The sequence below is a fragment of the Mus caroli genome, unplaced genomic scaffold (assembly GCF_978045245.1).
Source record: "Mus caroli unplaced genomic scaffold, Mus_caroli_1 scaffold_13, whole genome shotgun sequence".
NCBI lineage: Eukaryota > Metazoa > Chordata > Mammalia > Rodentia > Muridae > Mus > Mus caroli.
The window spans coordinates 21,087,482-21,113,890 of NW_028227268.1; the positions used below are offsets into that span (position 1 = coordinate 21,087,482).

The 26,409-nt window shown below is 52.0% G+C and overlaps 5 protein-coding genes across 11 annotated transcripts; 1 reads left to right on the forward strand and 4 right to left on the reverse strand.

Moving 5' to 3' along the window:
- The first annotated feature begins 330 nt into the window (after window positions 1–330).
- On the forward strand, window positions 331–3,525 carry Psmc3ip (PSMC3 interacting protein). The gene is made up of 8 exons (XM_021176504.2): window positions 331–406; window positions 491–591; window positions 721–810; window positions 1,927–2,038; window positions 2,716–2,861; window positions 2,947–3,000; window positions 3,133–3,192; window positions 3,268–3,525. The coding sequence occupies exons 1-8, from the start codon at window positions 373–375 to the stop codon at window positions 3,322–3,324; spliced, it is 654 nt and encodes a 217-aa protein (XP_021032163.1). The 5' UTR covers window positions 331–372; the 3' UTR covers window positions 3,325–3,525.
- Mlx (MAX dimerization protein MLX) lies at window positions 3,517–8,433 on the reverse strand. 4 transcript variants are annotated; one of them, XM_021176501.2, is made up of 8 exons: window positions 8,351–8,433; window positions 7,929–7,965; window positions 7,395–7,484; window positions 7,016–7,122; window positions 6,693–6,792; window positions 6,408–6,507; window positions 5,864–6,065; window positions 3,517–4,616 (listed from the first exon to the last, which is right to left on the reverse strand). In XM_021176501.2, the coding sequence occupies exons 1-8, from the start codon at window positions 8,390–8,392 to the stop codon at window positions 4,560–4,562; spliced, it is 735 nt and encodes a 244-aa protein (XP_021032160.1). In that variant the 5' UTR covers window positions 8,393–8,433; the 3' UTR covers window positions 3,517–4,559. The 4 variants fall into 4 exon arrangements, with proteins under 4 accessions (XP_021032160.1, XP_021032158.1, XP_021032161.1 ...); XM_021176499.2 differs by having other exon boundaries at window positions 8,189–8,424; XM_021176502.2 differs by lacking the exon at window positions 7,395–7,484.
- Window positions 8,434–9,154: 721 nt separating this feature from the next.
- Coasy (Coenzyme A synthase) lies at window positions 9,155–13,175 on the reverse strand. 2 transcript variants are annotated; one of them, XM_021177490.2, is made up of 10 exons: window positions 13,073–13,175; window positions 12,061–12,768; window positions 11,246–11,460; window positions 10,887–11,018; window positions 10,573–10,762; window positions 10,424–10,488; window positions 10,156–10,240; window positions 9,889–9,986; window positions 9,632–9,778; window positions 9,155–9,528 (listed from the first exon to the last, which is right to left on the reverse strand). In XM_021177490.2, the coding sequence occupies exons 2-10, from the start codon at window positions 12,755–12,757 to the stop codon at window positions 9,466–9,468; spliced, it is 1,692 nt and encodes a 563-aa protein (XP_021033149.1). In that variant the 5' UTR covers window positions 12,758–12,768; window positions 13,073–13,175; the 3' UTR covers window positions 9,155–9,465. The 2 variants fall into 2 exon arrangements, with proteins under 2 accessions (XP_021033149.1, XP_085685683.1); XM_085829557.1 differs by lacking the exon at window positions 12,061–12,768 and having other exon boundaries at window positions 13,073–13,159.
- A 1,751-nt stretch (window positions 13,176–14,926) lies between these two features.
- Window positions 14,927–17,323, reverse strand: Hsd17b1 (hydroxysteroid 17-beta dehydrogenase 1). Of its 2 annotated transcripts, XM_021178364.3 has the most exons (6): window positions 17,227–17,323; window positions 16,973–17,140; window positions 16,659–16,838; window positions 16,485–16,578; window positions 15,920–16,094; window positions 14,927–15,821 (listed from the first exon to the last, which is right to left on the reverse strand). In XM_021178364.3, the coding sequence occupies exons 1-6, from the start codon at window positions 17,321–17,323 to the stop codon at window positions 15,492–15,494; spliced, it is 1,044 nt and encodes a 347-aa protein (XP_021034023.1). In that variant the 3' UTR covers window positions 14,927–15,491. The 2 variants fall into 2 exon arrangements, with proteins under 2 accessions (XP_021034023.1, XP_029339770.1); XM_029483910.2 differs by lacking the exon at window positions 16,973–17,140 and having other exon boundaries at window positions 17,182–17,293.
- A 774-nt stretch (window positions 17,324–18,097) lies between these two features.
- Naglu (N-acetyl-alpha-glucosaminidase) lies at window positions 18,098–25,881 on the reverse strand. Of its 2 annotated transcripts, XM_021177543.3 has the most exons (6): window positions 25,437–25,881; window positions 24,707–24,854; window positions 23,860–24,006; window positions 23,612–23,697; window positions 21,859–22,115; window positions 18,098–19,505 (listed from the first exon to the last, which is right to left on the reverse strand). In XM_021177543.3, exons 1-6 carry the CDS (start codon window positions 25,811–25,813, stop codon window positions 18,301–18,303), a joined length of 2,220 nt encoding a protein of 739 aa, XP_021033202.1. In that variant the 5' UTR covers window positions 25,814–25,881; the 3' UTR covers window positions 18,098–18,300. The 2 variants fall into 2 exon arrangements, with proteins under 2 accessions (XP_021033202.1, XP_085685684.1); XM_085829558.1 differs by lacking the exon at window positions 25,437–25,881 and having other exon boundaries at window positions 21,859–22,029; window positions 24,707–24,847.
- Window positions 25,882–26,409: the final 528 nt, after the last annotated feature.

Genomic DNA, 26,409 nt, shown 5'->3' on the forward strand with positions numbered 1-26,409 from the left:
CTGTGGAGGACTAGCTCTGTGCAACCTTGAGCGGCGTGGGAGATGACCCGGCTCCCACACCACGCGGGTCTAGCTCAAGGTCACGAGTGCTCAAACACGGACCAACAGGGTCTGGCGGCTTAAAGAAAGGACCGCTCACCACTGGCAGCACTGTGGGCCCAGGAGGCGGCGGCTGACCTGTCGCTTAAGGCCGGGGACTGCGACTTCTAGACAGCCGTTACTAGGGCTACGGGGTCCCGGAAGGCCCGGGTGCTCTTCCGGCAGGCTTCTTCCTTAGCCAATCAGCTTTAAGGTCACGCCTCCTCACCGGAAGGAAGCGTTTCCCGGAGCAACCGACCAGTCCGGCTCTGGAGTTTGGTGGCGGGAAAGGCCATGAGTAAAAGCCGGGCCGAGGCTGCGGCTGGAGGTAACGGCAACGCCTGCAAGACTAGGGAGGGGAATGGGAGAGGGGGTCGGAGGTGACCCCCATATCCTACCTCGTCTCCCTCAGCCCCCGGGATCATCCTGAGGTACCTGCAAGAACAAAACCGGCCCTACAGCGCCCAGGACGTGTTCGGGAACCTGCAGAAGGAACACGGACTGGGCAAGGCGGTGAGAACCCCCTTTGCGGGGGTTCCCTCCCCGCTGGACTCCCTTGTTAGGCTTGGGTCCTGCCTTCCTTGTCACAACAGACATCTCCCCGGTCTGGGCTCGCGCTAATTGTTTCACCCTCTCTGCTAGGCGGTAGTGAAGGCGCTGGATCAGCTGGCCCAGGAAGGCAAGATCAAAGAGAAGACCTACGGCAAGCAGAAAATATATTTTGCCGATCAGGTGAGAACTCGAGCAGATTAACGCCCACCTGAGAGCTTGTCTGAGTGAATCTCAGCATTTAGTGTGTTGAAGCATGCTGGGCAGTGGTGGTGCACGCCTTTAATTCCAGCACTTGGGAGGCAGAGGCAGGTGGATTTATGAGTTCGAGGATAGCCAGGGCTACACAGAGAAACATTGTCTCGGAAAAAAAAAAAGAGTGTTGAGGCACCTCACAAAATAATCTAATCAGAGCTTCAGATACTCTTAAATCAGTTGTACGCTGCACGCTGCCTTCATCAGTGTTCATTTGAGCTATGAACAAAGGAAGGCCCTGACTCACACAACTCCTAGTCTCGTTTCTGCTATCGTTTCCTGCCAAATCATTTTTCCTCTTCTTCTGTCCCACTACCCCAAACACATCAAATTTACATTCTCCTACCCAGACTTCTCTCTGGATAATTATTATCCAGATAATATTGAGTACCAGCATCAATATGGCCAATGTTGAATGCTTACTCTCTGCCCCCTAATTGGCTTTCTAGCATTTTTCTGTCAGGAAACCTCTCTTCTCAAACCAGAGATTAGAATGTAAGTCTTTGTCTCTCTTATTTATACATCTGATATGTGTGGCTATTTGTCAATTATATCTGATTACCCCCATCCACCCTCTTTTTTGAGATTAGCCCTCACTATGTAGCCCAGGCTATTTTTTTTTTTCAGTTGTTAAATCTAATGTGTCATCACTGCTCTCAGTCAGACCCTCCTGTCTAAAGTGATGTATTACGGTTTAAGCTTGGATGTTGTATCCAGAATGATCTATCTAAATACAGATTGAGGCTGGTAAGATGGCTCAAGAGCTTCACTGTATTTTTAGACTTTCTAAAGCATTTGGTCTCACTTATTCAGCTCTACTCTGCCATTGAGCTGTATGCCCAGCCAATTAATGTACAGACAGTCCCCCTGCCTCAGCCTTCCAGGTTGCTGGAGTGAGGAGCCTGTACCACTAGCCCCAGCATTCTCTCCCACTGTTGGGTTTAGGGGTCACCTACCGGTGCTTCCATATTTGAATGCCACCTCCCCTGATGTATTTTTCTCTCTGTGCCTCATGGAATCAGCTATATTTCTCTTGGCTGGCAGAACCAGTTTGACACAGTGAGTGATGTAGACCTCCATGGCCTGGATGCCAGTATCGTGGCCCTCACTGCCAAGGTGCAGAGCTTACAGCAGAGCTGCCGACACATGGAGGCTGGTAAGAGTGGGCCGTGGTTTGGAGGTCATAAATTGCTAACAAAATGGTTCCTTGACTGCAACATCTTACTGCAGCTAAGATCCCTTTGCCAGGTGCCTATGGTGTTACACTGAAAGAAACACAGAAGCCGGGCGTGGTGGCGCACGCCTTTAATCCCAGCACTAGGGAGGCAGAGGCAGAGGCAGGTGGATTTCTGAGTTAAAGGCCAGCCTGGTCTACAAAGTGAGTTCCAGGACGGCCAGGGCTACACAGAGAAACCCTGTCTTGAAAAACCAAAAAAAAAAAAAAAAAAGAAAGAAAGAAAGAAAGAAAGAAAGAAAGAAAGGAAGACAGACAGATTTAGCTATGGCTTCTGAGTACAACAGAGCAAGACAAGCCCAGGGGCTCTCCCTGGCCCTGTGATCACACTGCATCTATTATTCCCACTCCTTTAACTATCTGTACAGCACTCGGCTTAGCCTTACAAAGCACTGTTGCTTTAAGATGGAGGAGGAAAGAAAATAGAGTGATGGTGCTCTAAGCCTTTTCTTGAGCTTTTCCAGAGTGTAGAGTCCTATTCTAGAGAGATCCCAGAGCAAGACGCAAGTTGGCCTCCCACCTCTGGGAAGCGCCTGCTGGGCAAGGCAGAATCCCTTCCTCACTCGTCCCCAGTAACTCTTGAGGGCATGTGTTTTCAGAGCTGAAGGAATTAACAAGTGCGCTGACCACTCCTGAGATGCAGAAAGAGATTCAGGAGTTAAAGAAGGAGTGTGCTCAATACACAGAGAGACTGAAGAACATCAAAGCAGCTACCAACCATGTCACTCCAGAAGAGAAGGAGAAGGTGAGCAGGGAGGCTGCAGGCTGCCTGTGCAGGTCTGCAGTGAACAGACCCAAGGAGCTCAGACAAGCACACTCCTTCCTTTCAGGTGTACAGAGACAGACAGAAGTACTGTAAAGAGTGGAGGAAGCGGAAGAGGATGGTGAGTGGGAACCCCAAGGGTGCTTGTGGAAGGGGCAGTCACGGGGAAGTTGGTGTGGGATGATCCTGCCGGCAGGCAGTGCCTTGTACTGCCGCTGCTCATCTCATAGGGAGGGACTTTGTTTCTTGTCAGACCACAGAGCTGTGTGATGCGATCCTTGAAGGCTACCCCAAGAGCAAGAAGCAGTTCTTTGTAAGTGACTCTTCTCTCTTGCTCCCCTGGGATCTTTGCCCAAAGGACTCCTTCATTACTTTCTTTGCCCCACAGGAGGAAGTTGGAATAGAGACAGATGAAGATCATAATGTTACGCTCCCCGACCCCTGAGGGGCCCTTGGTGGAGGTGGGAACAGAGCGTCCCGCGCTGGCCACCTTACTTAATGGCCTTTTTATTCTTGCTGTTCTCCACCTTTGAGCAGTGGACGGTGCACAAAGGCATAGTGTTAGATAGAGGCTGGTGATCAGAAAGGACGGTCATGTCCATTTTGCACAGGCCTCAACAAGGACTTAAAACAATCCTAAAAGAAAGTATTTGTAATATTTATTGTAATATAATTTGATATAAAAATACTTAATTTCCTCTGGATGATCAAACCTCCCAGATATCAAACCTGGGGAAGGCAGTAGGAAACATGGGATAAAAGTACAGAAAGGTGCCATACACCAACATTTGAGACTCCCAAGGTATCGCCCTGGCCTACCCCCAGAAGACTTGAGGATCTCCTGTCCCACCTAACTCTATCCCCAGGCCCCAGGAGAAATGGAGACAACACACTGGTGGGGCAGCTACACGCATTATGCAGAAGAGGCTGGGGCTGCTTTGGAGGTCTGCTAAGAATTTTGGGAAACTGCACGTAACAAAAATGCACTGTGGGTATTTAGAAGAGAAATTCAAATATGTAATGTTGCCTTTGCCTTTGGGAAGACAGGGCAAGAGCTGATGGGACATTGTTTTCCTGTAGCACCTATAGCAGCTGAAGAAGTGGGCAGCAGAACATGAGGGTAGCAGGGTTCTGGCAGCCCTACCCTGAGCTGGCTAGAATACCCTGGCCTTACTTAGTATTGACCACACAGCCTTAGCCTAGGCACAAGGTGGCCTTTTACCCTTCATGGCCATGGGTCTATTTCTTTTCCTTTTTTCCAACTTAAGAACTGCCAAAATACCCAAACTTGAGCCAAGTGTTGCCCAAGAGACCAAGCAGAGGCAAACAATTTCCAAATTATGTATATAGATTGTGAGCAGGAACCCAGTGGGTAGAGAAAAGGCTGAGAGGCTCAGGGTTCTATGAGGCTCCCTGAACATACTTGTCCTAGAGACTTTTCCTAGAAAGGGGAAGGTTGGGTAGGTTCAACATTGTGGGCAATATAATAAATTATTCAGAAACTTTCACAAAACACTCAACCCCACCGAAGCTGGAGTGGGGTTGGGAAAACCAAACACCAAGTAGAAACCAGCTGACCGGTGTGAGGTGCTGAGGCCGGTCTCATAGGCCCAGCAGTTAGTTCCATGGCCACACTCTCAAAGGCCTCTTGTTGGCTGCTCTGCAGGCTTCCATGGGCAATCAGTAGAGTTGGTTTTTCAACTGATGAAGGACACCGATCACAATCTCTCGTAGAGTCTAGGAAAGACAATGTTCAGGTGACACACAGGCCTTTAAGACGCCTGCCTAGACTGGCCATGCTCTTGAAGGCGTTTAAAATAGTTACCCTTAGCTGGGCGGTGGTAGCACACGCCTTTAATCCCAGCACTTGGGAGGCAGAGACGGGCAGATTTCTGAGTTTGAGGCCAGCCTGGTCTACAAAGTGAGTTCCAGGACAGCCAAGGCTATACAGAGAAACCCTGTCTCGAAAAACAAAAAAAAGAAAAAAAGCTATAAAATAGTCACCCAAGGGTTGGCAGCTTGGTGGAGTACTTCCTAGCACTCAAAGAAAAAAGGGCTGGAGAAATGGCCCGGCAGTAAAGCCTCTGGTCACTCAGTCTTTGTGGAGTCCTCATAAAGGTGAAAGGAAAGAACTCACTAAAAAGTTGCCTCTGAGCTCACACACTAAACAAACTGTTTATTTGGGGCAGGGAGGGTACTAGAGAGAGATGGCTCCGTGGTGAAGAGCACTTGCTGCTCTTGAAGAGGACCCAGGTCCTGTTCCCAGTACCCTCATCTGGTGGCTCACAACCACCTGCAAGTCCACTTTCAGGGATCCAAGGCCCTCTTCTGGCCTCTGGCATCAGGCAGACACAGGTAGCACACGGATAAATGCAGACAAAATAAATACCCATGTACATAAAATAATTTTTGTAAAGGAAAAAAGGTCCCTGAAATGGAGTGTTGCCTACTTTTAATTTCCAAATCCCTGAACTAAGATGGAGACAAAGATGAATGTGTCACTGGTATAACTGACATGGTGGGTATGGGTGTTCACTCCAACAGTCCTTGACTGTTGCAGTGTTTGTGTAGAGTATTTCACAATGAAAATGTTGAGAAACATAAAAGAAAGTGGAAAATCTGAGAAAAAACAGCCAGGCCTCAAGAGTAGAAGCCAGCACAATAAAAACCCTGGGGCTACAGGGGGTGAGGGTGTCTTGTAATCTGCAAACTTTCATGTTTCTAGAAACTTCAAGCTGTTGGCTTCCACACAGGACAGCCAAGGAGTAGAGCATCTAATGAGTCACCAATGACATGGGTCAAAGCTGGACCTGGCACTGAATGCTCATATCCTGGTTGCCAGCTGAGACCTTCACTGGGCTAGGCAGCAAAGACAGACAGAGTACTAAGCTTTGTAGACACCCTGAAGAAACCCAAAGGCAGCTACACTTTTCCTGGAGTGTGGTAAGAGAACCTCAGGCACCATGACCCCAACTGCCACATACCTGTGGCTCACAGTGTTCCTCAATCCAGCTGAAGACACAAGCTGAGAGCTCCTGGAAGCTGGCCACAGAGATAGAGGCATTGAAAGACTGGAATAGGGAGTCCATGATGCCTTGAAAGACGTTGAACTTGACCTGGTCAGAGACCTGGTCCTCTCCCTCATGAGGGTTGTCCTGATGTGCCTTCACGATTTGCTCATAGTTCCTGAAAGCATGGAAGCAAACAGGGCTGAGGTGCTATGGCAGCTGTCTACCTGAAAAGCATGGTGGGATAATCCAGTAGGCCATGCCATAAGGGGATTCCTAGGCACCTGTGGGGATGCGTTCATTATCAGCTGGATAGACGCGCCTAAGTCGGAAACAGACCTCTTATCCTGATGGGTGTTTACGTCCTCTATGTCTGTTATATGTAAAAGACTGGTGGGCCAGTCAGCTGTGTCTTACAGTGACTGCCTTGCTGTGTCACCTACATGTGTTCTCCAAAATAGCCTCTGAACAAGAGTGCACTTGACCTCAGCCCTTCCCCCCAATACAGCGCCCCTCTTACACTTTCATTATCTTCAAGGCTGTGACATCCTTGCGCAGTGTGGATACTTCTTCCTCCTGCTTTTTCTTCTCCTTGTGCAAAAACTGGATGTAGTCAATGGCTGGAGTAGGAGCCAAGAGAAGGGTTGAGCACTGAGGAAGTCTGAACCAGGAAGAGGGCTTATTTTGTTTGCCCTTCCCCTATAAACCAACTTTTCCATTAAGGCGACCACACCTGGGTGAGACCAGGTCCTGGCCACTTCACAGACACTACTACCCTCGTATCCCACCCCTTGCCTGGACATACTCTTCTGTAGAACGATGGCTTTGCTGAGTTTTTGGGAGCCAATGGAGAAATCCTGCTGCTGACAGGTAGGGACAATGGTTTGAAGGTCATCATAGCCTCTCTGGAAATAGCAGGGAAATGGGTTCCTTTAGCTCAGGAACAGCAAAGGCTAGCGCACACTTTTGATACCAGTTCTATGCTCAGACTCAATGCACAGAGGGCTGGAAGGAAGAGGTGCAGGCATAGAGCCAGCCCAGCATCCCCACCCCACCCCTGCAGACATCTGGGGCTGAAGGGTCAGGGCAGGGTCCTTCCTTGCTGCCCTGATACAGGCTCACAGTCACCTTAATAGCATCCCTCCTCTTCTGTTCAGCCTGAGTGTGCGCACGCCGCCTCCGGTCTTTGTAGGACTCCTTGTAGGACTCCTGCTGATAATCACTGTCCTCATCATCTAAACTCAGAGATGGAGGAAGGAGAGGTCACTTTAGGGTACACTAAATCCAATTCGCCCACCCTTCCCCGGTTGGAAGAACCTGGTGCCCAGAGATGTTGAATGGAAAGAACCTAGTTAATCTCTGATGAGGTGAAAGACGGTGAGACTCCGGTTTGGCACTGTTCCTGCCACCCCCATATGGATAGCGGAGCTCCCTATCTAGGAAAGATACTAAAATGATGGAAGAGCTAAGTCTCCCCGGGTGTGTGACGGGCTATGTTGCTGCCTACCTGTGTTGGGGACGGAAGAGGCACTGGTGGAGCCGATGCTATTAGCTCTGGACACTACACTCCCCTTGTGGGTGCTTTCTACAAAAAGCCCTGGAAAAAAGAGGCCTCAGTCACTAAGGAGTGGGGAACACTGCCATGCCTTCAGTCACCTATGGGCACAATGGCTTCAAATGTTGACCTCTCGCCATCAACTCCAAAGCCAGCCATCACAGGCCTTCCATTTCATGCTGAAATGCTCCTGTCCCAGGGTCTACACTGCCCAGAGGACTTATTTCTGGCTCACACAGGAGCATCTGGATGCAGTGACTATGACCAGCTGTCACTGTTTCCATCATTTCCCATTCTAATGCAGAGGAACCAGGTGTGACCATGGTTGCTTCCTGCCTATTCTCCAGCTCCACCCTCACTTCTCAAGCCAAGTCCTTGGCGCAGTGACAGTGGACTGTGCTCAGGTGTGGCTCGCAAGACCATAAGAATCTACAGAGCCGAACCAGGAGTCATTCCTGACCCGCAGACAATCGAGAAGGCACTCACCAGGATCCAGGCTGTTGTCACTGTAGGCATACTCGACCTGCAGCACCAAGCAAGGGAGAAGCCTGTCAGACCTCTGCCTCTAGGAAGGCACGCGCAATCCGCAAAAGCTCATACCACCGGTGCAGGGACCACTGAATGGTTAAGCCAAGCCCTGGCTGGGCCTAGGGGGGCGTCGCCCCTTCTGTACGCTCCTTACCGTCCCCGCCCCATCTCCCAGCTATGACCCCCTCGTTCCCGCACACGCCCGTTTGTCTCCCCACCTTGGCACAGGCTGGGTGAGAGCTGTCTTCTCTGCAGCCCCGGGCCCCGGACAGCAGGGGAGAGTCTGGGGATAGTTGGGAAGCCCCGCGTCTTCCGGACCCCCTACGTGCACGAGCCCGACCCGCCCTCCCCTCGCCGGCGTGCGCGTCCGCGGAGCTTGCCTTGACCCAAGGGTCCTCCGGAGAGGCGCCCGGCTCCGTCATCGTGAACCTACCGAACCGGAAACAAGCCAGCGGACTGGCCCCCAACCTCCAGGAAGAGGCGAGGCTCAGTCACGTGATCCAACCCACCAATCCGCAATTGTAGTCGTGAGCGGTGCTATAGCGCTGCGCTTGCGCTGCTCCAGTTGTTTTTTTTTTTTTTTTTTTTTTTTTTTTTTTTTTTTTTTTTTTTTTTTGCTGCTCCAGTTGTTAACTGAATGATGGAGGAGGCTAAATCTGGCCAATTCGCTTTAATGTAAGCAATGTCGGCCCCTAAGGGTCCCCACTGGCCTCCGAATGAGAATCTTCAATGGTGGCGGTTTTCTGTGCAATGGAGCACCTCCAAAAAGATTGTCAGAGGGGCTAGAAGTGTAATTAGTTTAGTGGTAGAACCCGAGTGAGAGTCCTAGCATCTGTCTGAACAGTGTGACACCTTGTACGCACGCGCACAGCTGGCCCGCCCAGCAATTGCTGCTGGGTCAAGAACTTCTCCTACATCACATGATCTGATCCAAGGGGGCACAAAGCCACCTCCAGCATCGGTCTCCCAACACTCAGCAGGTGCAGGCCACTAAGTCTTTATAAAAATGCCTTTTAAGCTTACAGTAAAGTCTATAACATACTCAAAAGCACATAGCTAGTCACTGATAGGTTACACTTTACAGCACTCCTTGGCTTCCAGCTCAGACCTTGCCCCTGAATTTGGAGTCTAACGTTCCAAAGATATCTAGAGTCACTGGAGAGGAAACAGAAACCACACAAGCAGCACTTGGAAACATCTTTAATTCAGTTACTGGGTCCAGACTTCACCAAACCCATCAACACTAGGTAGACATCACATCCACCACCAAAAAGCGGACAGAACCTGAGAGCAGGTCGCTCCCCATTAGCTGTGTCCTCATTGCTGGACAAATTCCAGCATGCTAGGCGGACTTCCAAGCTTCTCTCTGTGTCCTGCACAGCTTAGCTTAAAGCCCCTGAGGCCAGACAGAGGGTAAACATCGAGGCCCCCATTTCTCCTCACTATTAGATTTGTTAGTTCCAAGGGCCAGTTTGGCGCCATAGGAAATCCATTGTCAGTTCCTGGTCTGGTGAGCCTTAGGGAGGCGCTTCTGTAGAAGATTCCACGCCTTTTCCACCTTTGGCCAGGCCAGAATGATACAAGAAAAGGCAAGGTCAGAAAAGCTAACCACTGAACCTTCCCTCCCCACAACCTAACCTAGTCTTTCCCTTTGCACCAACCTGGCGCTGTGTGACATGTGACTCCCACAAGGTGCTCAGAACCACGTTGCTCTGCTCTACCAGCTGCTGGCCGCTCATCTGGCTCTGCAGCCGGCTCTGAGCGGCTGCCTCACTCAGCCCATCCCTCTCAACAATGCGTCGAACAGCCTGGGCAATGGATGACACACGGGTCAGGAAGGGTCCTAGCTCAGTCTGCTGGATCAGAGCAGGAGACCGTCTGCAGTGGGCTCAGATGGGGTGCAGTGGGGTCCAGATACCTCAGTCTCAGGGATGACGACGGTCCACACCTCATGTACCATACTCTGCCAGCCAGCTTCAAGCAGCATAGCGGCGTCGATCACACACAGAGTTTTTCCTGTGAGGAGACACTAGTCACTGCCAGCAGCACCTTACGCTTGCTGCCTGTCAGTGCACCAAATGCTGTCCTAGGTGGCGAATGGTCTGCCTGGGGCCAAGGAAGATCCCAGAGGGCGTTGCGGCTTAACTGTCCCACTTTGGCTGCTCCCGTCATCCCTCCCACTCACCCTTAGCCACAGCCACATCCATCTCCTCTCGGGCCAGCTTTGCGATAACTGGCCACACAATATCTGTGAGGATCTTCATCTGCTTCTGGGGAGGGGGACAGAGGGAGTGGGCAGAGGTTAACTTTCCTGAGAAATACAGCTGTGAGGCAGGGGGGTGGGAGCAGATGAGCAGAGACTGATTTCCTGTGCCAGACTAGGGAGTGCACTGGTTCCCGCCCATGGATCTGGTGGTGGCGGTTGCAGAACTCCTGAAGATGTGTGTGTTTACCTTGTTCCCAAACACCCGGCTGCCCAGGACCTTCCTATTGATGGTGCCATCTTTATGGAGAATATCTGGGTGACAGAGAAAGAAGGCTAAGCAAAGAGGTCACGCCGTCTTCTCACCTCAGGCCACTTCCAGCCTTCTCTGGCTAGTACCTGTTCCAAAGGCCTCCACCACAGGCTGGTAGGCAGGACCCCCGGGAGCATAGGCCCGATGGCCCAGATGGTCGCTGTCAATGATGTATGCTCCCAAGTTCTTCAGCCGCTGGGCCACCGAGCTTTTCCCAGAGCCACTGATGCCTGTGAGTCCGAGCACGTAGAGACCTGACGGGAGCTCCGGCCTCTCCTAAAGACAGTAAAAGGGAACCTCAGTGACCAGGCAGTTCAAAAGCTCAGCTTCCAGTGGAGGGCCTGTTTCTATCCTTCAGCATCTCACCACGCCCAACCAGCGAGAAGGAAGAAAGGCTTACATTTGGAGGCTGAAGCAGGTTTCCCAGGATTCGCTGGCGAAAGCTGGAGGAGCTGACCTTGTCCTCCTCGTTGTCATTGTGACTCTGGTCCTTCAGCAGTTGTATCTGGTACAAAGCAAGTTCTTCTTTGCCCTGAGGTAAAGGGGAGGAGAAGGAAAGGAATAAGAGCTAGGAGAAGGCATCTGGAGCCCCAGTCTGCTCTCTACCTACCCCTCGCCTCCTCCGTCCGACTCCACAGACAAGTTCCTGAACTTGACAAGTTCTTCCACCCTCAACCCTCCCTTCCCTGCTCTGGGACCACAGCACTTCTCACGGGCCTCCCCCTCCCAGCCCCTCTGCCAGGTTCCTTCGGGAGTTACATTCTCAAGGCGGAAGCGGTTGACAGCCATCCCCCCACGGTAGGTCTCCTCGCTGACCACCAGGAACTCCAAGGTGGGGTCGGACCCAGCAGGCCCATAGGGATCCAGCAGGGGGATGAGTTCAAAGGTCAGGGAGGGCTTGATGTCCACCAGGAACTCAGTCAGATGCTCCACGCGCTCTGCATACGGCTGGAGCAGCTCGGGGAGCAACTTGCCTGAGGAAGGAGCAAGGGAACGGTGAGATCTTTCCCCATTTGGGGAAGAGTGTCCCATAGCACTGAAATCCTCCCAAGCAGTGGCAGCAAGAAAGGGTGAAACAGGGACAGGTTTGGGGGGACAGAAGGGGAAACAAGCATCAGTCACTTTGAGAGCTGACGTGTACCCCAAGAACAAGTTAAGAAATGCCTACAGAGCAGTAGTACCAATAGGTATCAGTTGGTGGAGAACCCCCAAGAACTACTATATTCTTAGAGTCCCCTCACTGTTGGTGGCAGTGCTGGGTCACCCCAGTCATCTCCTATCCAATCATCTTCAGCGTTTCAAACCTCCGAGTTGGACAACCATGAAGTGCAGAGTTCTTGGTTCCCATTTGGGAAGTTCTAACTTCAGTTAAAAGGTGACTGAACCCCAGACTAAAGATACCACATGTATCCATTTAACCAACAAACGTCCCTTAGCAATAACAGAGTGTCAGGCATTGTGGCAATTTGGAAGGTTGAGAAGTGGCCCTACCCTTCCTTGATCTTGGCATTGGGGAAGACAAGAAAATGTGAAGGCTGCCTTCCATTGCCCTAGTCCAGGGTCCCTTCACTCACTCTTCAACAGATCTTTGTCCGCTACTCCCACCACAAGCTGCTCCTGAGCCAGTACACATGCAACACTGAGCAACACTTTGTGGGCATTGTGCAAGCGGTCAAAAGTGCCACCCACGGCCCCACGGTGGTAGCCACGCACAGGCTGCCTTGGAGATCTGGCAACCGGGGAAGCCGGCCTTATAGTAGAGGGTAAGAGGGCATTCGGGGGCTCCAAAGGCAGCTCTCCAGTTCCATAATCCGGATATAGCAACACAGAAGCCAGCTGTGGAGAACAGCTGTAACAACTGGTGGCATAACGCTCTAGCTGTTGTTTAACAGGGTTGTACTGGCTCCCGTCCAGGGTCTGGAAGTCCGTCAGAACCACTTCTGGAGGGTGGGCCAGATTCTGGACTGAGGACAGCACAGGGAGAAAGGTGCTCTTGGTTTGGATATTGGTCAGTAGAATTCTGACGTCCAGGTGCCTGTGCAGGTCGGCACCAGTGTAGAGGTGCGTGATGAAATCCAGAACCTCAAATGTGGCCTGCACAGGGCTGGCCTGAGGCTGAGCGGGTCCCCCCAGGTTCATGCCCGGCTGCAGGTGCACATAAAGGGTGTGATTCACCAGGCGGGACGCCGAGGTCAGGATGGGAGGCAGGCGTGCGGCCAGGGTGGCCAGCGGCGTTGTCAGCACCAGGAGGCCTGAGCGGAACACGGCCATGCTCTCCAGGCCTGCAGACAGTCAGGGAGACGAAGCGAGAATGACTAGGCAGGCTGAGGCCGAGGCCTGTAGGGGATCTCGGACTCAAGAGGGACCTGGAGCAGGGCAGGGGGGCGTTCGCTGAAACCGGAATCCTGGCAGGGGGAACCCGCCAGGAACCCCTGAGTCATGGGACTGGGGCTTCAGGAATCCCAGCCCCTCTTGTTAGGCTGAACCGGCCATCTGCGAAGACTCGGAGGCGGGGGACTAGAGGGGACGCTGTGGCTCGGGCTGCTTCCCTACTCAGTGAGTTCTTGGGATTCTGCTTCTACTTACACCGCCGTGGAGGCGTCCTAGGCTGCAGCCCGGAAGTACTACCCACCAGCCTCAAAGCGTGGAGCTACGGGAACTCAGAGCAATCAAACAAAGCATGGCCCAGAGACTCCTGGGGCGGGGCGGGGCGGGGCGGGGCGGAGTGGGGCGGGGGAGCGGGGCGGGGCTGAGGGCAGAGGCTTCCGGGCTGAGCGAAACCCTGGCACCGAATCCACTTAGACGAAGCGAGCAGAGCGAGCTGCAAAGCCCTTTTTGCCGGTGTTGTTTGCTTCTTCCAGTTTGCCAGGAGGAGGTGGCAAAGCCAGGATCGGGAACAGTCCGATCGCTTGTTCTGAACCAATGTTCCGAGCGATGCTACTAGATATCTCTACCCACATCCCCATTTCACACACGGGAAATTGGTTTTCTGAGTGTTTTGGGACACCTAGAGGCGAAGTCTGGTGCCTGCGCGTTGTGTAACCCCGTGCTTAGGTTTGCAAGGATAGTTCATTAGCGCTTCGGGGGATCTCTGGCCCCGGGGTGGAGGAAAAGGAAGAAGACCTAGAGGTCCGGATTCGCGGAGAAGTTAGTGAGGACTGGAGAGGTAATGAAGTTGGTAGTGGCGGACGTGGAGGGAAAGCTAGACGCCCATCAGAAAACATCTCAGATCCACGGAGATAGCGAAAAAGAAAGCAAAGCAGGCTCTAGATTCCTGTAAAGGGCCGAGCGCCGCGCCGATGTGTGTGATCCCAGAACCTTTGCTGCAAGTTTGAGATCAGCCTGAATTATCTAGCAAGGCCCTGGACTGAGAAGAGCGGGAGTTGCTGTAGCCAGACAGAAGGAGAGGAGACTCTTGTGCTGTGGTCCAGAAATCTGGCCTTGTAAAGTAACTAATTTGTTAAGGAATCAAGATTCTTGCAGGAGGCAGTTCAAACTGGATTTTAGAGAGGCGTTTAAGGGAATCAAAACATGTGTTAGTCATACATTTGGCACAGTTACATTTTGTATTTGTTTGTTTGTTTTGAAACAGAATCTCACCGTGTAGCCCACACAGTGTTGCTTTTATTCAATGAGTGTCTATTTAGTGCACTGTTTTAGGTAGAAAGGAGAGAACAGAGAACAAAGTTCCCTCAAGTAGATGTGTGAAGGGTTTGGGATGGTGTCAGTGCATAATAAGTCCACAATACATCTGGTGGTGATCAGACAGTAAATAAGATTTATCAGATGGAAAGACTCAGGCTGGAGTGCAAGGGTTACTTTTTCAGGTTGGGTAGCTCAGGAAAACAGCAAAAACCTGACAACTCAGTACAATCACAGACCAGGGAAAGGGAACCAGTTAAAAGATGGCAACTGTAGGCACTGGTGGCGCACACCTTTGCTCTCAGCACTGGGGAGGCAGAGGCAGGCAGAATCTGAGGCCAGCCTGGTCTACAGTTTCAGTTCTAGGACAGCCAGGGCTACAGAGAAACCTTGTCTCAAAAAACAAACACAAAGAAACAACAAAAAACAACTGTCAATGAAGCTTTTAAGGAGGTCATGAGATCAGACGTGTATACAGATGAAAAACAGAAAGGATTCAGGGGCACATGGATAAAGCCCAGAGAACCCCATTCAGATCCCTGGAACCCAGGTCTTCCCTTCATGTCCTCTTGTAATGCCAGCACTAGGCAGACAGGGACCTAGGATCCTGGGGCCAAGCTGTTAGTCTAGACAAGCTGGAATCATAGGCTCCAAGTCCATTGAGACTCTGGGTCAACAAATAAGGAGCAACTCAAGACTCCTGACTTTAACTGTGGACCTCCACACATGTGCACACACACACACAAACACATACACCTGCCCATACACATGGGAACACATGATTATGTGTTAGTGATGGGGACCACAAGCCTGCCCCTAGTTTCACAAGGAGGGGAGAGAGAATTAAACATTTCAGTCGTCCTTAGTAACATAGCAGTTTCAAGGCCAGCTATTCAACGCTATTCAACAAAACTCAGTGGTGGTTGTTAAAGCCGGTCCCAACTTGCTGGCTTATGGGTTAGAAGCTCTTACAGTTCAATCCTGAAGACCTGAGTTCAATCACTGAACCTTGTAGTGGGAGAGAGTACACACTTGTCACCTGATCTCCGTGCTCTGTGTGACTACGACGATGGAATGTGTCCCCCTCCGCATGATACATGATAATAATAAATAAATTTATTGGAAGAAAAAAAAAAACCTTAGCCTAGCACCTTGGATATCAGCCCTCTCATCTTGACCCATGAAGATGCTGGCACTATTTCAAATGATTCTGAGAAGTGTGTGGTTGCACACATCTAAGGTTCCAGCACACAGGAGGCAGAGGCAGGTGGATCCTTATAAGTTACTGGCAACATAGGGCTACATAGTGAAACCCTGTCTTAAAACAAAACACATTCTAAAATAAGAAAAAAGAGATCCTGGCTTAGATCTTTTGCTGGTAACATGAATTGTCCTGACCTGGTTTATCTGATGCAGACCATCCCAATTCTGATGCCACCCTAGGGACTGCACATTCAGGGAGGCAAATGAGGGCGCTGGAGGCCTTATCCGAGACCCCCGAGACCCCCGGGACTTGGGCCCCAGCCTTGGCATTCTCCTGGGCCTGCAGATTAGAGAAGGCTTCTCGGTGCATGGCCGCGACATAGCTGCTGCCACTGGGATCCTCTGTGCGCATTCGGGCCAGGGGTAGGAAGCGGTTCGTGGAGAAGTAGCGCAGCGCGGGCTGCGGGGCTCGCATTGCAGTCAAGAAGAGCTGAAGCAGGAAGAGCAGCAGTGTCTGTGGGGCACCCCTGGGTGTGTATTACCACGCCCCCACCCAGAAATGGCGCCCGAGACTCCGTTTGCACTTACCTCCGTCACCTCCTCTGGGTCCTGCGCCTCGCTCAGGGCTTGCTCATAACCACGCAGGTAGTGCGCAAAGAGGTGGCAGGTCTGGGCATCTGCTCTTTCCAGAGCCCCGCCGGGGCCGCCCACCAGCTTTTCATAGAAGGCTGTGTGCACTGCCCCACACTCGATGAGGCTCACACTGCGGGGAAGGGGATGGGGTGACGCAACAGCAACCGGTTAGTAGCAGGGACCACAAACTTGGCCCTGGTTATGCAAAGGGAAGGCACCGAAAGGGGCTGAATGAACGCTGGAAGCAGATGCTGGCAGAACTATACAGATTGCAGAACTGAGTGTGCTAGGGAAGGGTTCCCACGTCCATTTGGGATCCAGTCACCTACCCGCTCTGTTTACTCATTCCCATATGCCTTAAGAGCTAGGGTGGCTTGTGAAGTGAGATAAGCTGTGCCAAGCGCCCTGCATAGTGTCTAGCATACATGAGTTGGAGAAGGAGGGCCAGAGGCAGAGCATCTGCAAGATCTGGTGCTGGGGTTCCCAAGCATTAGAAGGTCCTGGAAGGGTGGTAACTCACTGGACTCCAAAGAGCGGCAGCAGGATCGCCAGACTCTCGCACAAACCTTCGAGCGCAAACTTGCTGGCACAGTACACTTCGTGGAATGGCAGTCCTAGAAGGGGAGACAAGGTTGCAGAGGCCCTACGGCTCCTCACTGTACTCTGAACCTCTTACTCTGCCCCTTTCGCTCACCCATCAAGCCTCCCACACTTGCGGTCACCAGCACACGTCCAGAGTGGCGCCTCTTCATGTCTGGCAGAAAGGCCTGCAGCATCCGAATGGTCCCAAGCACATTCACGTCCAACACAGCATCCACAGCGTTCAACTCATGCGCTTCCAGCGGCCCAAACAAGCCGCGGCCAGCATTACAGACTGAGGGGAGAGAGAACAGACCCCATTTGTACACCGCTCTTTCTCCTCCCCCACCGTCCTCCCATGTTCCTTGAACTCGGACATAGTTTGGACACTGGAGGGTAAAGACTCCTATCGCATGTTTCAGGGCTCACCCAGTACATCCACACGACCCTCAGTCACGCATGCCTGGGCAGCAGCCACAGATTGGGAGTCTCTGACATCCAATTCCAGTATCTCCAGGGAGCCAGGAGGGCATCCTTGAGCCCTCGCGGCCTCCAACAATGGTCCCTGTGCCTTCAGGTCCCGCAATGTGGCATAAACTAAAATTTGGGAGAGCATGAAGATTCATCATCGTGCTTACCTCTGGGGGCTCTCCCCTGGCCTCCAGGTCTTTCCCCTCCTATACCTTTGAAGCTCTGGGAACGGTCAGAAGCCAGGCGAACAGCCAAGTGCATGCCGATTCCGGAGGAGCAACCGGTAATGAGCACTACCGTGGGGTCCATGTGGGACAGTGCTAAAGTTCAGAGCGAGCAAGCGAGCATGAAGGGTCCTATTGGCAGGCTAGGACTGAGTATCTGCTTGGCTCTGCTCCTGCCCACAGTGGCCCCACCCCTTGTTGTGTCTGCTGGCAATCTCAAGGCTGAGTCGGGCCCCTGGAAGGCTTGCCCCAGCCTGGTGTGGGTCAAAGCTGTTAGTTGATCAGGGGATGGGTTGCTCTACAAGTAACAAGCTCTATAGGTAGTAGCAGCTAGATCGGTAGGTTCAAACTGATTGGTGCTAGGCAGATCTGACCACAGGGGAAACGCTTTTACACTTGGTCTTAGCCAAAAGGCCGAGAAGCAATGGGAAAACCGCTTCTGTCCAAGGACCTTCTTGGTTGGTTTTGAGACAACCAAGTAGATACTCCGATCCATCTACCTCTGACCCACCAACACCGGGATTAAAGGCAATGGCCTCGTTTTTAGTTTTTTTTTGGAGATAGACTACCTTGTATTCCTACCCTAGGCTGCCTTCAGACTCCTTATGGAGCTGAGGTTGGCCTTGAACTTCTGCCTCTAGCTTTTCAGGGTTGTTATTCCAGGTGTGTACCACCACACTCTCAGGGACAATTATAACTACCAGCTTGCTGCTCTACAGCTTCTAAGGTTGGGGACCAGACTTAAAATGGAGTTGAAGTGAGGCCTGGGAAGTGAGGCCTCCATACAAAGGTCCACATGTGCACCCGAACCCTTCCAGACACGCCAGCAATGTCCAATACTTTAATGTAATAGGCCAGGTGGATTCAGCACTTTATTGATAACAGAGAACGGTACTTTAAGCCCCAAGTCTGGCATGGAAGAAAGCACCTCGTTTCCCTCCAAGCCATCACTGTCACTCACTGTCACACCCTGGCTCCTTCTCCCAGGCACATTCTGGGCGCATTCTGGGTTTGTTTGGATTTGAGGACCTATTCCAGCAGGTTCCTGGGATGGCTGATCTGTCACAAAGAGTCAGGCTGGGGGTGATATTTGAGGAAGATCTTCTTGGAGAGGTCCACGGTGTCCCCTTGGGGCTGACTGGGATACCTTTTCTTGTTGTAAACGAAAGCCTGCTCAAGTGGGAAAACGTTCTTCTCAAACTCGTGCTGTTGGAAGGGGACACCTCGGGCTAGGCTGTGAGCCAGAGTCCCCAAGAAGAGGCACCAGCGAGGCTGGTAGTAATCAGTCACCAGTCCTGCCAGTTGCTTATTGGCATAATCCAAAATGTTGCCCTCAGGCCCCCAAAGGGTAATCTGGTAGCGGCTGTTTTGTTCATAGAACTGGGCCTCGGCCTCACTTACGGCCGCTTTCCGGGCCTGATCCAACCAGGTACCCAGCAAGAAGTGGCTGCTGCTAGCCAGCAGCTCATCTAGTGTAGGCAGGAGTTTATAGACCAGGAGGCCTCCAGCCCTGAGCAGGAGATCAAGCTCTTGCTTCAGGTAGGCGGTCCTTGCCTCCTCGTAGCACAGGCTGACCAACTCCTGCACCGCTTGGCGGGTGACATCCAGCAGGTCATAGCGGAAGGCTGGGCTGGTGGTCAGGTTTGGAGCAGCTGTTAACAGCAGTCGCCAAGCCTCAAATACATCTGATCTGTTGTACCAGACAGCGGTACTCATCTGTAGGGATGGCCGCTTGACCAGTGGGCTTCGGTTGTGCCCATTGCACGCCTCCCCAGAGCAGTTGTAGACACTCCTGAGTAGGAGCCTCCAGGCTGCCATGGCATCAGGCTGGGAGACCCCGTATCGGCGGCTGGCAAAGCTGCTCACCCAGGCCATCAAATCTGGTACGGGGTCCTTGCGCCAACCCAGCTCAGCCATGAGAGCATAGACCACTTCATTCTGGCCAATGCCCTCAGGGGCTATGCCGGTGCCGACCATGGTAGAGTTAGGGAAGAGGCGGGCTGCCTGGGGGCCTCGGTTCACATCCTCGAGGGCTCCAAACAGGCCATGGTTGCCCCCAAAGTTGTGGAGCATGCACCAGATGAAGGGCTGGCCATGGAAGGAGGCTGTGTGCATGTAAACAGGATGGCTTTCAGCAAACAGGTCCAGAACTAGGAGACGACCACGGGGCACGGCTTCCAGCACAGCCCTGATTTGAGAGGGGCCCCAGAACTGGGGCTGGTGCTGGAAGAGCCAGCCTTGGAGCAGCCAAATAGCATCAGGGTCCACTACAGTGGGGAGAAGACAGAGAGAGGCAATGAGAGAAGTGGTTTTGTTGAGGAAATCGGGCGATTATTATAGCTCACGCCATCCCCCGTGACTGATCCACCTGCCATTCTGCTGTAACTAGGGCTCCTCTGCCCATCTTGTCTCCTGAAACTCCAGGACACTACTGATCTAGCGTCTTGGCTATCAGAGCTACTCAGAGGAATTAAGACATGGATGCCTGGGCCCCAAATTTTGGACCTGCCAATCAGGACATCCACAAGTTGGGCCTGAGAATCCTTATGTCCAAATACTGGCATATTTGGGTTTACATAAAGCTTAACTGCGGGCTGGAGAGATGGCTCAGTGGTTAAGAGCACTGACTGCTCTTCTGAAGGTCCTGAGTTCAAATCCCAGCAACCACATGGTGGCTCACAACCACCCATAATGAGATCTGATGCCCTCTTCTGGTGTGTCTGAAGACAGCAACAGTGTACTTACATGTAATAATAAATAAATCTTTAAAAAAAAAAAAAAGAAAAAAGAAAAGCTAACTGCTTCCCAAAGTCTCATGATTAAAGGTTAAAGTTCATGCCTGATCTCCACTGTGATATAAAAAAGGTCAAGACTTAGGCCTTGGAGAAGGCTCAGCTAGGAAAGGTAATTCATGTTGACCCTGACAACCAGAGTTCTACCCTCAAGCTCACATGGTAGAAGGAAAGAACGGACTCCTACAAGCTACCCTATGACTTCCATATGCACACCAGGTGTGGCACACATGCACACACGCAAATAAATGTAACTTTCAACTGAAAGAAAAAAAAAGGGGGGGGAGGGCTGGTGAGATGGCTCAGTGGTTAAGAGCACCAACTGCTCTTCCGAAGGTCCTGAGTTCAAATCCCAGCAACTACATGGTGGCTCACAACCATCTATAACAAGATCTGACGCCCTCTTCTGGAGTGTCTGAAGACAGCTACAGTGTACTCACATATAATAAAATAAAATAAATAAATCTTTAAAAAAAAAAAAAGAAAAAAAAGGGGGAGGGGGCTCTCAACCTATGGGTCGCAACCCCATTGGGTCCAATGACCTTTTCACAGGGGTCACATATCAGGTACTCTGTACATCAGATATTTACATTATGATTCATAACAGTAGCAAAATTAGAGTTGTGAAGTAGCAATGAATGTTATGGCTGGGGATCACCACGGGAGGGTATTAAAGGGTCTCAGTATTAAGAAGGTTGAGAACTGGGCACACACCTTTAATCCCAGCACTGGAGGGGTAGAGGCAGGCGAATATCTGAGCTTGAGGCCAGCCTGGTCTACAAAGTGAGTTCCAGGATAGCTAAGGCTACACAGAGAAACCCTGTCTCGAAAAATAAACAAACAGAAAAGCAAAAAAAAAAAAAAAAAAAATTGTTGTTGTTGTTCTGTTTTGAGACAGCGTCTTTCTATATCGCCTTGGCTGTCCTGATAGTCTGTCTCTCCATAGACCAAACTGGCCTCAAACTGAGAGAGATCTGCCTACCTCTACCTTCTGACTGCCAAGATTAAAGGCGTGTGCTACGGTGCCTGGCTCCAAATAAAAACACTGATGATGTTAATGGTGGTGGTGGTGATGATGGATACTGTTCATGTGTGTGACATGTTCACGTGAACACACACGTGGAAATCACGGGACAACCCTGTAGAGTTGGTTCTCCTCGCCTTCCATCTTTGTGTGGGTTTCATGGATCAAGCTCAGGTCATTAGGTTTGAGGGCCTTTACTTGCCAAGCCATCTACTTGCTGGCACCACCCCCTTTTGAAGTAGCCTAGGCTCTCAAGTAGCCCAGGCTGGCTTTGAACTCCTGATCCTCCTGCCTCTACCTCTCAAGCACTGGTGTTACAGGCATATGCCACCATGCCTGGCTTAAAATCTTTTCGATTAGGTTGTACTCAGTGACCTTTTTTTTTTTTTTTTTTTTTTAAACAGGGCAGTCGGGCGTGGTGGCGCACGCCTTTAATCCCAGTACTCAGGAGGCAGAGGCAGGCGGATTTCTGAGTTCGAGGCCAACTTGATCTACAGAGTGAGTTCCAGGACAGCCAGAGCTACACAGAGAAACCCTGTCTCATAAAACCAAACAACATCATCATCATCATCAACAACAACAAAAACAGGGCTAGGCATCCATGAGCAAGCCACTGGGAGGGAAAGAATATGCCCAAGATCATAGGTCACTGGGCACTTGGCGCCCAGTGTGGCTAAGTGGGATGGCATATGTGCACAAAGGCCTGTTGGGCAGAAAAGCATGGTATCACCCGGATATAGGTCCTCCTCCCACCCAGCCTCCCTCCCTGATGTTCTAGGGGGGTTCCTATCCCAAGCACCGTACCAGTGACCATGGCTTCATAGACGGCTGCCGTGGTAGCGGCGAGGTAGGAGGGGTCAGAGAAGGGAGGCTGCATCTCATTGAAGGTGTCAGCCCCATAGATATGATCTGTGCCAAACTCCTTGGTCAGCTCCCGTAGGAAGAGGTTCCCGATGAGGGGGAACACGGGGTCTCCTGGAGCCAGAAGGAAGGAGCAGCTGTAGGAACAGTTGAAATGTCCCCAGCTCCCCAACTGGATGACATTGACCTGTGGGAACACCCTGGGGGTGGGGTGGGGGAAGGTTTAGAGTTGATAGAGGTTGATACGGTGCTTGTCTTGGCTTTACACCCCTCACCAGTCTCACGTCTGTGCCTGGATTCCTCTCGCCCCCATGCTTACGCATGCTCTGTCCCCTGCCTGGTATCCTTCCCTCCACCCCTAAGGCTTATCCACCTGGTCCTTCCTCACTGTCCCTGAGAGTCACCTGTCTAAAAAGGTTCTGCTATCTCCTTCTGCCAATGATCTCTTGTTAGGGACAGAGTCAAGGGCACACGTGAGCATCCCCAGGACCTAACACAGGACCGGGTCTGACATCTGTAGACATCTGGGCAAAGGTTCACTGAATGAAAAGAGTGAAGTTTCCACAGCTTGATGAGCAAGATGAAGGGAGGGGCAGCCGGCAACCAGCACCACACGCTGTGACAGTGGTGGGAGCCAGGTCCTAACTGGCTTGGTGATAAGGGTCCTTGCAGGTGCTGGATGACAGAACTTCACGAGGGAGGAGGAGGAGCCTCATCCAGAGAGAAGACAGTTCAAACAAAAGGGCAGAGACCAGCACACTCCCTAGGCCACCAAGAGCAGCTACTCACTAACATCCTGTGCCTGGCGACACTCAGGACAGCAGGTGAAGGAGCCATCTTGTTACTTAGTAATTTTCCATTCCTTTTCTTTAAATAATTAAGTTATGTACTTATACATAACATATATAAATGATTCACACACATATTAAAGTTAGGGACTGAAGAGAGAGTTCAGCAGTTAAGAGCACTGGCTGCTCTTCCAGAGGACCCAGGTTTGATTCCCAGCAACCACATGGTAGTTCACAGCCATCTCTCACTCCAGCATCAGGACATCCCATGCCCTCTTCTGTTCTCCGAGAGCACCAGGCACGAATATGGTACACAGACCTACATGCAGGCAAAAACCACTCACACACATAAAATAAATGAAAACCTTTTAAAATTTGGTGAGTTTTCTAAATTTGATATTAACAATATAGGAATCCTGGGAACCCTTTAGATTGATTTATTGTTATTTTCTGGGTATGAATGTTTGCCTGCACTTATGTCTGTGCACTGTATGCATGATGTGTGCCAGGAAGGTGATCAGCTCCTCAGGATTTGGGAACTACCACGTGGGTGCTGGGAACTGAACCATGGTCCTTTGCAGGAGCAGCAGGTGCTCTTAGCCGAGGCATCTCTTCAGCATGCCCCTGCCCCATGGGTGGGTTTCTCTATGTAGCTCAGGTTGGCCTGGAACTGGTAGTGTTCCTGCCCCAAGCTCCTAAGTACCAGGCTCAGAAGAGTATGCCATCATACCCAGCAATGATTCTATTTGACAAGCAAGAAAACCAAGTCAGAGTCATCCAGCAATCTGCAGTGGCTGACAGCAGAGGCAGGAGTCAAGCTGAGCCAACATCCAGAGTTTCAGCGTTTCCCTCGCGCTCTGCAGGGTGACCCTTTTCCCTTAGAGCTGAGCAGGGAGGGAGGACCTCACCTGGTGATGGCCTTGGGGACATGCCCTGCGAAGGCGGGCAGCACTGGGATCATGCCAAAGGAACGCATCCGGTCCAGGATTCGATGCTGGGAGGGATAGAGGCCAATGTGACAGGACCTCTGCTGGGGGGTGTCCCTTGCTCCCTCAGGGAGGGAACACAGATCTATAGTCCAGTCAAGAGCTGAGCACCCATCCCTGGCTCTGCGAACACTCAGCCCCCATTCCACCATTCCTTAGCCACTCTTTACCTGCAGGTAGACTTGACTGAGGTGCCAGGAACGGGGCAGGGGGCCATCCCAGGTGTGCAAGTTACCCATGCGTCCCCAGGCCAGGAAGGCAGGACCGGTGAAGTACGTATCGATCTCTGACTGGGTCAGGCCCAAGGCCAGGTATACCTGTGGAGCAGGAAGAGCCCCCACCTATAAACTACGTCATTGGACAAGTTCTTGCTCACCACCTCTCTGAGCTGGGGACTACTGCTACTAAGACAGAACTGGACCTCAGCCTACAGGGAGCTCATGGTCCAGGAAACAGCTCTGTGAGTAGAAGGTACACTAGTGTCAACTCTGTGGGATGGGTGACTCTCTGGGACACAAAGAGGCTTTCCTCAAACCACAGAGAGTCTCTGGCTTCCTCACCCACCCCCCACCCCCCGCCCCCCGCCATCCTTACTTAAGCTAGGGTCATCTGGGAAGAAGCCTCCATTGACAAAATACCCCCATCAGATTGGCTTGAAGGTAATCCTGTGGGGGCACTTTCTTGACTGGTGATTGATATGGAAGGGCTCAGCCTATGGGGGCTGTGCCATCCCTGAGCAGGTGGTTCTGGGTATATAAGAAAGACTGACCAAGTCAGGAAGCAAGCTGATATAAGCAGTGTTGCTCCAAGGTCTCTGCTTCAGTTCCTGCCTCCAGGTACCCGCCCTGATTGAGTTCCTGCCTTGGAACTCAATCTATTCCTGCCTCTACCTGAGTCCTGGGGTTACAGACATATACTGCCAGATAGTTTGTCCCACCCTGGAAGGCCTCGGTTTCCCAGGGGCAAGGGGGTATGTAAGGCAGGCAGGAGAGTGTGAGGGGCCAGGTTGGTACAAACCCTTTGCCAGATGGCCTCCTGGCCATTCCAAGCCAGAGCCAGGTTGATGCCATTCAGTGCCATCCAGTCAATCTCTTGCTCCCAACGGGCCCAGTCCCACCACACGAAGGAGTAGCTGTGAGTGCACACATTCTGGTAATAGCGGTACCTGCGGGTAGGGACATATTATTGGGGACATATGGGATGCCTCACTCACCACTCTGGAATACTTCAGAGGCAGCCTAGTGCTGTAATACTAACCCCAACACAGTACACATACAGGACAGTGGGCAAAGGTTTCAATGTGGCTCCTCTCCTGTTCATTCCAGATCCACCTCGGGTGAAGCTGGAACTTCCCGCAGGCCTCCCTAGCTAGTAGTTATTGTGAATACATAACTTCATTTTTATTCAACATGCCCAGAGCTCCTGCTGTGCATCCTGTGGTGTCTTAGGGTGTCAGTGCCATAAGGCAAAATTGGTCTCTCTCATATAGAGGGCTCACAGTTCCTATAGTTTGTCATTATTTCCAGCAGTGGGGGCTGGGAAGCTAAATGATTTGGCTCAAGAATATACAGCTAGAGGGGAGCCAAGATTTGATGGCACAGATACCCGAGCCAGCACTTCCTTCTCAGTCTCCAGGCGAGTCTGTGTAGCTGCAGCCCCGACCCAGGCGTGCTGGTCCTCACCAACGGTGGCTGTCCCGAGGCTGCAGGCAGCTGCCCCAGCCGTCTGGGACCCACAGCATCGATACCTGTTGGGCGTAGTTTCGGTCAGCCCGTCTGGCACAGCGGGCAGCGGCCATGGCAGGTGCAGCTGAGCGCTGGACCAGGCCACCTGACAGCCACAGAAGTCACGCAGGTAGCGGTGCAGCCCCGCGGCGGCCGCCACGCCCGTGGAGCCGCGCACAAGCACTGGCACCCCGCCGCCGCCGCTCAGGCTGTAGGTGTCCAGGCCCGACTCGTCCGCCAGCGCGCGCTCCACGGACACCAAGAAATTGGCCGCCGGCCCGGGTCCCAGTAGCCGGACCACCAGCTCCCGCACGGCCTTTGCCTCCCGAGCCTCATCACCCACAGAGCCTCCAGCCAGGAGTAGGAACCCCAGAATCACGGCCAGCCCCGCGGCTTCCATGATGCCAACCGCGCGGCCGCTGCCCGCTCACAACCAATACCAAGCTCCGCCAGCATCCAATCGGCTGCGGACCTCGGGCCACGTGACCTGAAGGTTGGCTCCTGCTACCCGCCCGGAGGACCTGGTTTCCGGACTCAGACACTGGTCAGGGTCTGCTGACCGCGCTCGTGGCTGGAGGGTGCGTGACCCTATGAAACATCCTCGGCCAGATGGGACGCTGCGCATGCCCAAGCCCTTTCAGATTCGGCCCGCTTTCTTCTGCAAGTCACTTCCCTTCCAAATATCTAGCCACTCTTTTAAGCGACGAGAATTGAAGCCAGCCAAGGCTTGGCTCTACCACTAAGCTATATTCTAACCCCTCGTCTAATAAATGTGTATTTGGATTTTATTTCGTATCAGACTGTTGTTTATATTAAAGAAGGATGGTCTCAGTTGTCATTTCTGGCTAAAGATCTGGAAACCAAATAAGGATTTCTCTGGGTGAGGAGATAGCTCAGTGGATAAAGCGCTTGCACCTGAAGACTGCAGAATCCACATAAAGCTGTCCCAGCATTGGGAGGCTGCAATCCCAGTGCTCTGGGAAGATGAGCGCTGGA

What these genes read in the sequence shown, in the direction of transcription:
- Psmc3ip (XM_021176504.2), top strand. Translation starts at nt 373, where the DNA reads ATGAGTAAAAGCCGGGCCGAGGCTGCGGCTGGAG. An exon ending in AACACGGACTGGGCAAGGCG is followed by an intron (nt 592 to 720) that starts GTGAGAACCCCC and finishes CCTCTCTGCTAG; the next exon opens with GCGGTAGTGAAGGCGCTGGA. An exon ending in AGAGCAAGAAGCAGTTCTTT is followed by an intron (nt 3,193 to 3,267) that starts GTAAGTGACTCT and finishes TTTGCCCCACAG; the next exon opens with GAGGAAGTTGGAATAGAGAC.
- Mlx (XM_021176499.2), bottom strand. Translation starts at nt 8,392, where the DNA reads ATGACGGAGCCGGGCGCCTCTCCGGAGGACCCTTGGGTCAAGGCAAGC. An exon ending in CTCACCCAGCCTGTGCCAAG is followed by an intron (nt 7,966 to 8,188) that starts GTGGGGAGACAA and finishes TTGGTGCTGCAG; the next exon opens with GTCGAGTATGCCTACAGTGA. An exon ending in CTCTTCCGTCCCCAACACAG is followed by an intron (nt 7,123 to 7,394) that starts GTAGGCAGCAAC and finishes CTCTGAGTTTAG; the next exon opens with ATGATGAGGACAGTGATTAT.
- Naglu (XM_021177543.3), bottom strand. Translation starts at nt 25,813, where the DNA reads ATGGAAGCCGCGGGGCTGGCCGTGATTCTGGGGTTCCTACTCCTGGCT. An exon ending in ACCGAAACTACGCCCAACAG is followed by an intron (nt 24,855 to 25,436) that starts GTATCGATGCTG and finishes CCCTACCCGCAG; the next exon opens with GTACCGCTATTACCAGAATG. An exon ending in GTCCCCAAGGCCATCACCAG is followed by an intron (nt 22,116 to 23,611) that starts GTGAGGTCCTCC and finishes CCCCACCCCCAG; the next exon opens with GGTGTTCCCACAGGTCAATG.
- Hsd17b1 (XM_021178364.3), bottom strand. Translation starts at nt 17,323, where the DNA reads ATGGACCCCACGGTAGTGCTCATTACCGGTTGCTCCTCCGGAATCGGC. An exon ending in CCGTTCCCAGAGCTTCAAAG is followed by an intron (nt 17,141 to 17,226) that starts GTATAGGAGGGG and finishes CCCAAATTTTAG; the next exon opens with TTTATGCCACATTGCGGGAC. An exon ending in AAGTGTGGGAGGCTTGATGG is followed by an intron (nt 16,579 to 16,658) that starts GTGAGCGAAAGG and finishes CTCCCCTTCTAG; the next exon opens with GACTGCCATTCCACGAAGTG.
- Coasy (XM_021177490.2), bottom strand. Translation starts at nt 12,757, where the DNA reads ATGGCCGTGTTCCGCTCAGGCCTCCTGGTGCTGACAACGCCGCTGGCC. An exon ending in ACCTGCTTCAGCCTCCAAAT is followed by an intron (nt 10,763 to 10,886) that starts GTAAGCCTTTCT and finishes TACTGTCTTTAG; the next exon opens with GAGAGGCCGGAGCTCCCGTC. An exon ending in GCCGGGTGTTTGGGAACAAG is followed by an intron (nt 10,241 to 10,423) that starts GTAAACACACAC and finishes CCCCCTCCCCAG; the next exon opens with AAGCAGATGAAGATCCTCAC.